Source organism: Salmo trutta, chromosome 14, assembly GCF_901001165.1.
Source record: "Salmo trutta chromosome 14, fSalTru1.1, whole genome shotgun sequence".
NCBI lineage: Eukaryota > Metazoa > Chordata > Actinopteri > Salmoniformes > Salmonidae > Salmo > Salmo trutta.
Window position 1 is genome coordinate 42,886,998 of NC_042970.1, and position 13,348 is coordinate 42,900,345.

A 13,348-nucleotide genomic window follows, 5' to 3' on the forward strand; every position below is an offset into this window, starting at 1 on the left:
TGCTCTGTTGTTTTGTCAGCAGGTAGAATTCACAGTAACTGACAGATCCGGTTGTTCAAACATATGTTGGCTACGTCCCAATATACTCCATCTTGTTTTCAGACAGACAGTTTTTTTTGTGTGGACGAGATTGGTCAACCTTGTCCAACAATATCTGCTATGCAGATAGGCATCCACATATACAGTTGAAGTCAGAAGTTTACATACACCTTAGCCAAATAAATTTAAACTCAGTTTTCAAAATTCCTGACATTTATTCCTAGTAAAAATTCCCTATCATAGATCAGTTAGGATCACCACTTTATTTTAAGAATGTGAACTGTCAGAATAATAGTAGAGAGAATTATTTATTTCAGCTTTATTTCTTTCATCACATTCCCAGTGGGTCAGAAGTTTACATACAGTAAATTAATATTCGGTAGTATTGCCTCTAAATTGTTTAACTTGGGTCAAATGTTTCGGGTAGCCTTCCACAAGCTTCCCACAATAAGTTTTGGCCCATTCCTCCTGACAGAGCTGGTGTAACTGAGTCAGGTTTGTAGGCCTCCTTGCTCGCACACGCTTTTTCAGTTCTGCCCACACATTTTCTATAGGATTGAGTTCAGGGCTTTGTGATGGCCACTACAGTACCTTGACTTTGTTGTCCTTAAGCCATTTTGCCACAACTTTGAAAGTATGCTTGGTGTCATTGTCCATTTGGAAGACCCATTTGCGACCAAGCTTTAACTTCCTGACTGATGCCTTGAGATGTTGCTTCAATATATCCACATAATTTTCCTGCCTCATGATGCCTATTATTTTGTGAAGTGCACCAGTCCCTCCTGCAGCAAAGCACCCCCACAACATGATGCTGCCACCCCCGTGCTTCATGGTTGGGATGGTGTTCTTCGGCTTGCAAGCCTCCCCCTTATTCCTCCAAACATAACGATGGTCATTATGGCCAAACAGTTCTATTTTTGTTTCATCAGACCAGAGGACATTTCTCCAAAAAGTATGATCTTTGTCCCCATGTGCAGTTGCAAACCGTAGTCTGGCATTTTTATGGTGGTTTTGGAGCAGTGGCTTCTTCCTTGCTGAGCGGTCTTTCAGGTTATGTCGATATAGGACTCGTTTTACTGTGGATATAGATACTTTGGTACCTGTTTCCTCCAGCATCTTCACAAGGTCCTTTGCTAGTGTTCTGGGATTGATTTGCACTTTTTGCACCAAAGTAAGTTCATCTCTAGGAGACAGAACGCGTCTCCTTCCTGAGCGGTATGACGGCTGCGTGGTCCCATGCTGTTTATACTTGCGTATTATTGATTGTACAGATGAACGTGGTACCTTCAGTCATTTGGAAATTGCTCCCAAGGATGAACCAGACTTGTAGAGGTCTACAATTTATTTTCTGAGGTCTTGGCTGATTTCTTTTGATTTTCCCATGATGTCATGCAAAGAGGCACTGAGTTTGAAGGTAGGCCTTGAAATACATCCACAGGTACACCTCCAAATGACTCAATTCATGTAAATTAGCCTATCAGAAGCTTCTAAAGCCATGACATCATTTTCTGGAATTTTCAAAGCTGTTTAAAGGCACATTCAACTTAGTGTATGTAAACTTTTGACCCACTGGAATTGTGCTACAGTGAATTATAAGTGAAATAATCTGTCTGTAAACAATTGTTGGAAAAATTACTTGTGTCATGCACAAAGTAGATGTCCTAACTGACTTGCCAAAACGATAACAAGACATTTGTGGAGTGGTTGAAAAACTAGTTTTTATGACTCCAACCTAAGTGTATTTAAACTTCCAACTTCAACACTACATACATGGGGTTGGCTTAACAAAATATTTACAGTCATATTTTACAGTATGTATACATTTTCTATGTAACCTTTATTTGATCCAGGAAGTTCCACAGAGCCATGGGTAGCATCTCAGCTGGCATTATATTCCCTATATAGAGCCCCTTTTAAACAGAGCCCTTCGTGGCTAGAATCTGTTTTTCATTGGAAACCTGGCTAAGACACCTCACTACACCTGCTTCCTCTGTCTCTCTCTCAGAGTCCTTCTCTGGGGATTTGTTTGGTTGTATCTGCTTTGGAAACTGGAAAACTTTGTTCCCTCCTTGGCTTGATTGTACTGTCATAGGCTGTTGTCACATTTAAAACGGTGACATTGTTTGTGTTTTTTAGCTACAGTACATGATGTCATGTCAGTGTGTTCTGTTGGCAGAGTGGAGGGCTGTGGGTCTGGTGCATGTCACCACTATGCCAGGAGGACTGTTGACTAGTTCAAGGTGCTTTAATTAATACCACACAGTGTCTCTACTCTCCTCCATACCAAGTACCCGAGTCTTTGTGGTCTTCATCTGTCATCCTCTGAGCCACAGCTAGGAGTGGAGAATAAACAATGTGGCATTTGAATATGTCACATGGCTTGAGGTATCTTCTTAGAGTTTGATGTACGAGCTACAGTAAGTGTGTGTGGGTTTATGTGTGGCTCTGTGTACATATAGAAGTGTGAGAGGGTCATTGTGGTATGTGGTGAGAAATGTTTTACAAAAGACTTGAGTACGTCGGGCTATGTCAACAGTCTACAGAGATTGATATTCGACACACGCACACACACACACACGCACATACGTGTGCATACATGCACGTGCACCCATACACACACACACACGTACACACTCCTTATACAGCACAGTCTCTCCATCAGGGCAGCGTTGAAGGTGACTCACATCGACTGCACGCTACTCTAGAAGACGGAATTCTGAGAGTGTCGAGGTTGTCTCTGCCTCTTAATGTGACAGATGTTCTCTCCACTGGCTTCCAGTTGAAGCTCGCATCCTCTACAAGACCATGGTGCTTGCCTACGGAGCTGTGAGGGGAACGGCACCTCCGTACCTTCAGGCTCTGATCAGGCCCTACACCCAAACAAGGGCACTGCGTTCATCCACCTCTGGCCTGCCGGCCCCCCTACCTCTGAGGAAGCACGGTTCCCGCTCAGCCCAGTCCAAACTGTTCGCTGCTCTGGCACCCCAATGGTGGAACAAGCTCCCTCACGACTCCAGGACAGCGGAGTCAATCACCACCTTCCGGAGACACCTGAAACCCCACCTCTTTAAGGAATACCTGGGATAGGATAAAGTAATCCTTCTAACCCCCCCCCCCCCTTAAAAGATTTAGATGCACTATTGTAAAGTGGTTGTTCCACTGGATATCATAAGGTGAATGCACCAATTTGTAATTCGCTCTGGATAAGAGCGTCTGCTAAATGACTTAAATGTAAAATGTAAATGTAATGTTCAGTCTGTCATTCCCGCTGGTCCACCTGCAGCCCTCTGCTACCCATACAACCCACGGCCAGGGAGAATGACGACTTACAAGATGAGGAAGAAAGAAGAAGATAATTGTCTTTCCCCCCCTTCCCCTCACTTTCTCATTCTCTACTCTCTGTCCCTGACCTTCAGGTCCTGTCTGCCATGTATGAAGGGAAAGGGGATACCTAGTCAGTTGCACAACCGAACGAACGCATGGAATTGAAATGTGTCTTCAGCATTTAACCCAACCCATCTGATAGCAGAATAGACAACAGTAATTCTCCAGTACCAATAAGTGTCATGACATTCAGTGACATTCACTCTTGTAGCCTGAATGAACGGATGCAGCTTGCTGACAAATTGAACTTTTTTGTCAAAAGAAAAGTTGGGACACCTGAAAAGGGCTGAAATATGGAACGCAAAGACAGCGGTGTCTGTCCTGAGCTCATCCAGCTATTTCAAGTTCACTAGCGGGCTGGATCCAGTCAATACAATGTTGCAAATTTGCTGGCGAAAGATCAAGACAGACAGATAGAAAGGCAGACTGGCAGAGTAGAGAGATTAACGCGATTGAAAGACCCTGAACTAACTGTCACTGGTTTAAACCTTGAGAGGCGGGGGTGCTTGTTTCATTTGGAATAAGCTTTTATTTTAATATTTACCACTGTAGAAGTACAAAATAGCATTTTAAACAAATTAATGGTTAATTAGAGACCCCCCAAAGTTTGACTTTTGTTGCATTTGTCTCATTCGAGGGGGAGGGGGGCTAATGAAAAATCAGCTGTGTGTGTGTGTGTGTGTGTGTGTGTGTTACCCTTGTTTCTAGGAAATCATGCTCACAATGTATAATTTGACCAAATATTTAGGAACAGGTCATCATTTGATGAAGTATATGAAGGAAGAAACCACATAGAAAAAGTGATACGCATGTTAGGTAAAAATAAAACGATTTTCACCGAGTCAAATGAATTTATTGAGATAGAAGTTTCATGATGCTTGTATCTAAACCGAAGTGAATAATTTTAAGATTGTTTTGTACTTGTACACCAATTGGGGTCTCTATAAGCTTTAGTATGAGGTCCTAAACCAAGCATGAAAGTGCATCCTTATAGCTGTGTGGGCTAATATAGTCAAAATGTGTTTGCCTTGGGGTAAGTTGAGCCCATCGTTGAGCCAATGGCAAGTTGAGCAAATTGAAGTGTTTTCTTCCCAGTCGTAATGCAAGGCATTATCGCTAGCATATGAGGTAACAACAGGATCTGGCCTATTTTAAAAGTATTAAGAAAAGTACAAATTGTTTGTTAGGTGTTAAGCCTGTGTTAAAATATGCTTAAAATGCTTAAAAGACAGAAAGCGATTGTGATTGTGTTTTAAAAAGGTAGTGGTATTATTTCATTCAGTACAAAAAATTGTGAGCAGCTTAACTTACCCTGTCCCGTGGCTCAGTTTACCCCACACCTGGGGTAAACTGTGCCAAGAGACCACTTTTTTTGGACAAGCTATGTTTTCAAAACTGTAATGTTTACATGAATTCTGATTATTTCCAGGGATACACAACATCCTGAAATATACACTAAGTGTACAAAACATTAGGAACAGCTTCCTAATATTGAGTTGTTTCCCCTTTTGCCCTCAGAGCAGCCTCAATATGCCAGGGTATGGACTACAAGGTGTCTAAAGCGTTCCACAGGGATGTTGGCCCATGTTGACTCCAACGCTTTCCACAGTTGTATCAAGTTGGCTGGATGTCCTTTGGGTGATGGACCATTCTTGATACACACCTGTGTCAAGATCTGCAGCGTTGCAGTTCTTGACACACTCAAATCGTTGCGTCTGGCACCTAGTACCATACCCCGTTCAAAGGCACTTAAATATTTTGTCTTGAATTGCACAAGTACACAATCCATGTCTCAATTTTCTCAACGCTTAAAAGATCTTCTTTAACCTGTCTCCTCCACTTCATCTACACTGATTGAAGGTAACATCAATAAGGGGTCATAGCTTTATCCTGGATTCACCGGGTCAGTCTGTCATGGAAAGAACAGGTGTTCCTAATGTTTTGTATACTCAGTGTATGTACGTATCTTTGTTAGAAATAATATTATATTTCCCTTAACGGAGTGACGCTGAATGTAAAAAATGGCTCAGCTTACCCTACTCTACCCTATTGAAACCACTCAAACACACATCTTCCTAGTCCTGAGAGCGAGTGAACTCCAGGTTCTTTGGGTTAAAAGTGATTTTGTTGGTGAATCTACCAGTATTCTGTGAGCTACAGGATGCAACTAGGGGCTTAATACCCAGTTTCCCCTGGAGTTAACCTGGAATCGCTCCTTCTATAAAACACTCCACTCCATTCCCTATCCCGTATACAGAGATGCAAATCCAACCTGAATAAGGACGTATTCAAAGCAGAGAAATGAAATGATAAGAATAGATCCGAACAATCAGAAAACGCCCCCACGGGAATTGGAGCTTAGCAGCTTCTAAGAATCTTTCATATTGAAATGTTCCGGTTGTTCTGTGATTCAATAGCTCAGTGTGAAGCGACGGCCAAATTCACGTTGAGCAATATTCACAAACTGGCCCCAGAGCCCTGCTTGCTTTTCTATAATTTCTTCATTTCCTTTTCTTTCCTTTTCTTCCCCCTTTCTCTCCTTCTGGTCACAGTGATTCCTCTCTCTGGATTTCACACACGTCTGATGGGATGTTTTCGTCTCCCTCCCTTTTCACCCAGCTGTGTCGTGGAAAAAAGAGAGGGAGGAAGGGAGCATGTCTGACTGTGCGATTTACTGCCACGATCACCATGCCAGCAATGAGAGGGGGGCAAAAAGATGCTAAGGTCTTTTGTTGTTGGGACTTGGGGGTGACATTGTCAAAGCATGTCAGCTGTCCTGGCCAGGGGAGGTGGAGTAGTTGCTCTATACAAGGAGATTAGGAGTGTGTATAGAAGTCCCCAGTTCTTTTAAGTGCTCAGCCAGGGATTCGAACTAGCAACTTTGCAGCTACAGTTCTGCAGCACTAACTTCTAGCCTACATACCAACCCCATCTCCAAAGGATCATAAAACATCCTAAATATCCAATTCCCAACAGAGCAAAATACCTGACTGCCTAATGCTGTATGTACAATCAGGGACTTGATGTCACAAGTTAACAATGTCCTAGCTGACCCTGAGTGTACAGTAAATATAGAGGAATTCTTAGCTAAATAGAGTGTTTGTGCGTTACTTCACTAATTGGCATCTTCAGAAGCGTTGAGATGCTGTTGTTTTGGGATGCTAATATATAGCTGTTAAGGAGCTGATTAACTCTGATCCTGTGTCTTAACACTCACACACACCCACCCACCCACAGACCCACCCACAGTCCCACACACACACACACACACACACACACACACACACACACACACACACACACACACACACACACACACACACACACACACACACACACAAAGGTGAGGGAGTCTGTGTGGTGTCAAACAAGAGTCAGACTGCAGTAAAATGAGTCAGAATGAGGTGACATTTCACAGTCATTGTAGGCAACTTGCTTCGTCAAAAGTGTTTGTGCTAGCAGGTGTGTCTTCAGAAGTGTGTCTTTTCAGAGGTGTGTTTGCTGTGTGTTTTGCCTCTCCTAGCGTCTCTGTGTCTCTGGATGGGCACGGTGTTTGTTGGTGAACACTGAGAAGCTCTGCCACAGGTTTCACAATCACAACTCTGTTTCTTCTCACCAGTCTTCTCCTTAGGAATATCTTGAGACGACTTTGAAAGGCTGTTTGGCAACAAATCACATTGTTTCTTATTACATCCGTTATTAATGTGTGACTATGTTTGTATGATGCAGTATATTTCATACAACTTGATAGCCTATATATGATATTTCAGTTGTAGGGTAGTTTGAGAATGAACAGATTTTTGCAATGAAATACAGAACTTGTGAGGTCAGGTTTGAATTTGTTTGAGAGAAAGAGGAGTGGCTATTTACCTGTCTGTGTGTTGCAGAAAACCCTGCTCTCTGATTGGTGGAGAGAGGGCAGGTACAGTTAGCTGAAGGCCAGTATTCAGGATTCCAGCAACACTGAGTCACATGGGCTGATCGCTATCACACACACACACACACACACACACACACATACACACACACACACACACACACACACACACACACACACACACACACACACACACACACACACACACACACACACACACACAGACACACACACAGCAAATAGTACTGTATGATTGCACAAACACAGCTCCCCCTCCCCCATCCCTCCTCCCTCTCTTTCTCTATTTCGCTCTCTCTCAAACACACGTGTGCTCCGCAACAGAGGAAGGCTCTTACATCTACGCAGTACAGCTCTGCTTAGAGAGATAGAGCGAGAGAGGGATCAGCCGAGAGAGAGAGAGAACGAGAGAGGGATCAGCCGAGAGAGAGAGCAAGAGAGCCAGGCAGAGCGAGCGAGAGAGAGGGAGCGAGAGAGAGAGAGAGAGAGAGAGAGAGAGAGAGAGGGAACGAGGGAGAGAGAGATAAGGAGGGCAGCAGACTCCCTGTCAGCCTCATCGCCAGTCCTCGAAATTGTCATCATCTGCTCCATTATTTAATCAGCACAAGTGCGGCTCTCGCACTCCTCTTTCTTCCCCAGCGCTCCGTTCATTTAAAAAAAAAAATATCTGACCGCCGTTGGATTTTACGCGAGTGTGTGTGTGTGTGAGAGTGTGTCACTTATCACTGGACTTCTGGACCAAAATTGATATTTCCCCTACAGTGAGACGTGGGTGTTGTTCCAGGGATGTTCAATGGTAGTGCTCACTAAGCCAGCTACAGCTGCAGCTACCACTAGAGGAGTTTGCAAACTGCGACACCAGACTGTGCGTTTACTATTCACCCCTCTTTACTTACTGTAGGTGTGGACCCTTTCTGTTATAATAGATCTCTCTCGCATTTTTTCAAAGATTTTTTTGTTGATTTTGATCCCAATCTTTATTCTTTCTCTCTTTTTTTCCCTCTTCCTCCTACCCAGACGAGAAGGAGGAAGGAGTGTTGGGAAGTCTTCCTCTGCTCAGCTTTCGGATCGGAGAAGTGCAGGTGTTGGATAACATCAGCCGCAAGCACGCCTTTAAGGTCAGTACCCTCTAGGGCTAAGTATGATGATGATGACGATGATGATGATGACAATGATGGTGACTATGATGACAATGACGATGAAGCAATGTTATGATGATGAAGCAATATTTTTTGGGACTTCTTGAGTTTCCAAGAGGTGGGGGATAACATTTGGGGCAGGTGGTCAGTGAGGCGAGATGGAGAATGACCTTTAGGAAAGTGAATATTGGGTGGTTTAGCCTTGAGACAGTTGAGACATTGATTGTGTACGTATGCCATTCAGAGGGTGAATGGGCAAGACACCATATTTAAGTGCCTTTGAACGGGGTATGGTAGTAGGTGCCAGGCGCACCGGTTTGAGTGTGTCAAGAACTGCAATGTTGCTGGGTTTTTTACGCTCAACATTTTCCCGTGTTTATCAAGAATGGTCCACCACCCAAAGGACATCCAGCCAACTTCACACAAATGTGGGAAGCATTGGAGTCAACATGGGCCAGCATCCCTGTGGAAAGCTTTTGACACCATATAGAGTCCATGCCCCGAAGAATTGAGGCTGTTCTGAGGGCAAAAGGGATGCTACTCAATATTAGGAAGCTGTTCCTAACGTTTTGTACACTCAGTCTATATGACGGTCACCCTGGACAAGAGAGCAGAAGTGATATTGGGGCCATTGAAATACTCTATCATGGATTCGGGGTGATGTTTTTCAGGAGGGGGGGGGGTTAGATGCTGGGGGGGGACATGTGATCGCCACTCATACAACCCAGTGACAAGCAGTGACATTAGGGGACAATGGGGGATAGTCGGGAATAAGCAGAGATGTCTGGCAGCTTGTCAAAACCAAACGCCTATATTTACTGTGTGTTTGTGTGTGTGCACGCCCGTGTGTACATGCACGTGCGTGTGTGTGTGATTAGAGAGAGAGTGTGAGTGTGTGTTTGCTCACACTGTACTTTGCACCGAAGTGCTCATGAATAAACAGAATGGTGAAAGAGAGGGAGACAAACACAAACAGCATGAGAGAGAGAGAGAGAGAGAGAGAGAGAGAGAGTGAAGGAGAGAAAGGGAAGGAGAGAGAGAGTGAAGGAGAGAAAGGGAAGGAGAGAGAGAGTGAAAGAGAGAGAGAGAGAAGGAGAGAAAGGGAAGGAGAGAGAGAGTGAAAGAGAGAGAGAGAGTGAAGGAGAGAGAAAGGGAAGGAGAGAGAGAGAGAGAGAGAGAGAGTGAGTGAAGGAGAGAGAGAGTGAAGGAGAGAGAGAGTGAAGGAGAGAGAGAGAGAGAGAGAGAAAGGGAAGGAGAGAAAGGGAAGGAGAGAGAAAGGGAAGGAGAGAGAGGGAAGGAGAGAAATGGAAGGAGAGAGAGAGAGAGAGAGAGAGAGAGAGAGAGAGAGAGAGAGAGAGAGAGAGAGAGAGAGAGAGAGAGAGAGAGAGAGAGAGAGAGAGAGAGAGAGAGAGAGAGAGAGAGAGAGAGAGAGAGAGAGAGAGAGAGAGAGAGAGAGAGAGAGAGAGAGAGAGAGAGAGAGAGAGTGAAGGAGAGAGAGAGTGAAGGAGAGAAAGGGAAGGAGAGAAAGGGAAGGAGAGAGAGGGAAGGAGAGAGAGGGTCCTGTCACAGTGTATTCCTCTCTGGTCTTCCAGGCAGTAGCTGAGGGATGGTCAGGAGAGAACAGTCTTACATAAACCCCTACCTAGCACCACGTCACAATATCAGCATGATATATAATATCAAGTTCATTCATATGATTTATTTAACACATCCAATGCATATTAATCACCATCTCAGAATTTGGCGCTGCAGTACCAGCTAAAGCTATTTCCCAACATAGTCCCTGTCAGTATGTCACAAATCAACAAATCCTCTCTAGTACCATAAACGAAAAGGATTCCAGATTTATCGCCATAAAAGCGCAATCACCGTCAAGCTAGAACGCATCTTCGGATTTACAAACAAACTGTCTGTTTCAGAAAAGGTGATGCAATACCGTTTTGCAATATTCCACAATTAGTCAAATCTCTTCTTGAAATATTTGGATTACCTGGTCTCATTTGTGTTTGGTGGTTAAGGCAATGTATGGGTTGTACAGTACGTGTATTGCAGTGTTTCCTTGTTGATAGCGTTGCTGTATGCCATTGGTTGTTGCCCCAGCGTCTCTGTGTTTTGGGGGTTGATACGAGACCTGTTGTGACAGCCGCGGTGACATGGCATTTGCCTGACAGTTCTACGAAGCAGTAGACTATGTACTGTATATACCAGCAGCTAGATGGTTCAGCCCGTTACACTGGCTCCGCTGTAGACTTTCATATGTCTATGTGCATGGTTTTAAAGGCAAATAGAGTAGAAGAAGAAACAGGCAAAACAAAGAAATGTACCTTTTCACAAGTGATTTCCAAATATCTCTAACGGTCGCCCCAGCATGAGTTGCTTTATGCACGTGATGTCAGAATGCACCCACTGTTCCTAAACGGGGTTGTTACGCAACAGAAAAAAGTTAAACACCAGTAAATGTTTCAATGACATGTGTCCAAAAGCCTTTCAGAGACAGTACAGGGGAAACATAATGTTCTTACTTACTGACACAGTATTCTAGGTAGCCTATTCAGCTGTGTTGTTATGGTGGTGGTGGTGGTGGTGCCGGCCAGTAAAAGGTCATTAGTCTCCTCCCCTCCGTGCTGTTATCCTGCTGCCTGGTGTTGATTGTACAGGGAGGAGGTGTGAGCCTGAGACAGTATGAGTCATGAGGATGGAGCAGAGCAGCCAGAGGTTTCCAGAGACCTTTAGTCTTCCAGGTATTTACGGTGTGGACTGGAACTGGAAGTGATGCGTAGGTCTACAAGATCCTGTTTGTGGTTATGGTGTTATCACACGGAAGTTTCAGGATCTGGCGATCCCGGTTGAAACAATGGCAACCAAGTACATGTTTTTTGTTTTGATGTTGAAGACCTTCTTGTGCTTTATTGTTTCGTTGTGGTTCGCATTGTAATGTTTCAGGGAAGTGACTCTCATTATTAGCTAGGTATTCGGGGTTAGATAGTAGACAGTGCGGGGGGTTATTAATATACTGTATGACACAATGTTTAAGTATAGGAGAGTGTGAGGCCAGGTATGCAGGTCTAAGTGTTGTGTAGGAGACAGACAGACAGTACAGGTATGTCATGGTATTTGCGTGTTGTCAGTACTAATACAGGGTGATGATCTGGTCTGATTTTGTTCTGGCTGTTGTTAGCGGAGGGAGGCGAGATTTTGTTTCTGGGCTGGCCCCTCTCGTCTTGTCTGGTGGGGCCCCTCTGGGCTGAGGAGGGGAGGAGACGGGACAGGATGGAAGTCGAGTTTGAGCACGCTCCTGGAGCCTCGGGCTGGGATTCCTGTAGAATTCCTTATTTATGACACCTGTCATTTCAAAAAGAGATCAATGAGAGAGAGGTAGGGTGCGGGGGAGAGGGGAGTGGAGACTCTAAACTACATTTTCACCTTTGATTATAAGATTACGTTTCAGAGGTGGACTGCTTTGACTTTACTTTTCACTACCGACACACTTTCTTTTTCATGAAGGCATGAATGCTTCATTAAATGCTTAATGGAAATTGTGTAAGCTCTAACACTTTGCATATGAGCCAGGACTGCCAGGACTGTTGTTTTGCTGTGAGCTCCAAACCGAGAGCAGCCTGGGTCTGTTGTTCCAACTTGACCGTACCTGCAGGTTCACTAAGTACAAGCTGAGGTAACAGAAACAGAGGTGTAGTTGGAACCTGGAATAGACCTTATTTATGATTGGAGTCACCCAGCCATTACAACACTATCTACAGTATCTTGGTTCATCCCTATCTGACCACACTTGGTTCAACCCTGCATGGTTTAGACTTGTAAAAGGCTTTCATGTCTAACAGACACCTCTCAGCTCACAACATTTTTCAAAGCAGCCTTTTCCCTCCCATGAATTGAAGTAAATTATTAAACGAGAACACTTGGCCGGGGTGTCGTGTGGTGTGGTGTGTGTGTACGGTGTGTATGACTGGTTAACTAGTGTCTTAAGACTGAGTTACAGCTAGATGTGTATTTGTGTGTGTGTGTGTGTGTGGTTTTTCTTGAGCTTCTTATGTGAAGGTTGTATAATATACAGTACTTGCTCTATCTTGTTGCCACCAGTGAGGCTGCATTGCGTTCTCGTGTGTGTGGTGAGTGTGTGTGTGTATGTGAGTGTGTGTGTGTATGTGTGTGTGAGACCATATGTGCACACCCCCAGGGAGTGCACTAGTTATTCAACCCCATGGTGAGAGTAAATCTCATGGTCCATACCACCTTCACTCAGAGGGGTGTCACCTGAGTGTGAGACACACAATCTCTCAGTCAATCTCTTATAATATTTACAATGCCTTCAGAAAGTATTCACGTCGCTTTAACATTTCCACATTTTGTTGTGTTACAGCATGAATTTAAAATGGATTAAATTGCGTTTTTGTGTCACTGATCTACACAGAATATCCCATAATGTCTTAGTGGAATTTTGTTGGTTGAATTTTTTACAAATTAATACAAAAATGTCAAGCTGAAATGTCTTGATGTCAATAAGTATTCAACCCCTTTGTTATGGCAAGCCTAAATAAGTTCGGAAGTAAAAATGTGCTGATCAATTCACATAATAAGTTGCATGGACTCATTAAGTATTCAATAATAGTGGTTAGCATAATTTTTGACTGACTACCCCATCTCTGTACCCCACACGTTTGGGGTAAATCCAATACAACACATCACTGAATACCACTCTTCATATTTTCAAGCATGGAGGTGGCTGCATCATATTATGGGTACACTTGTCATCGGCAAGGACTAGGGAGTTTCTTAGGATAAAAAGAAACGGAATACAGCTATACGCAAAGGCACAATTTTAGAGGAAAACCTGGTTCAGTCTGCTTTCCAACAGATGCTGGGAAACAAATTC

The 13,348-nt window shown here is 43.8% G+C and overlaps 1 protein-coding gene across 9 annotated transcripts in view; it reads left to right on the forward strand.

The window, feature by feature from the left end:
• Positions 1–13,348, forward strand: part of LOC115208127 (pleckstrin homology domain-containing family A member 6) — a 160,460-nt gene that overhangs the window by 94,419 nt on the left and 52,693 nt on the right. For 6 of the 9 annotated variants that reach the window (XM_029775948.1, XM_029775949.1, XM_029775947.1 and 3 more), the window contains one exon: positions 8,336–8,436. In XM_029775948.1, the coding sequence (XP_029631808.1) occupies positions 8,336–8,436 (101 nt within the window). Of the gene's footprint in view, positions 1–7,602; positions 8,220–8,335; positions 8,437–13,348 lie in introns of those variants that run through there. The other 3 variants (XM_029775952.1, XM_029775953.1, XM_029775954.1) reach the window with 3 other exon arrangements.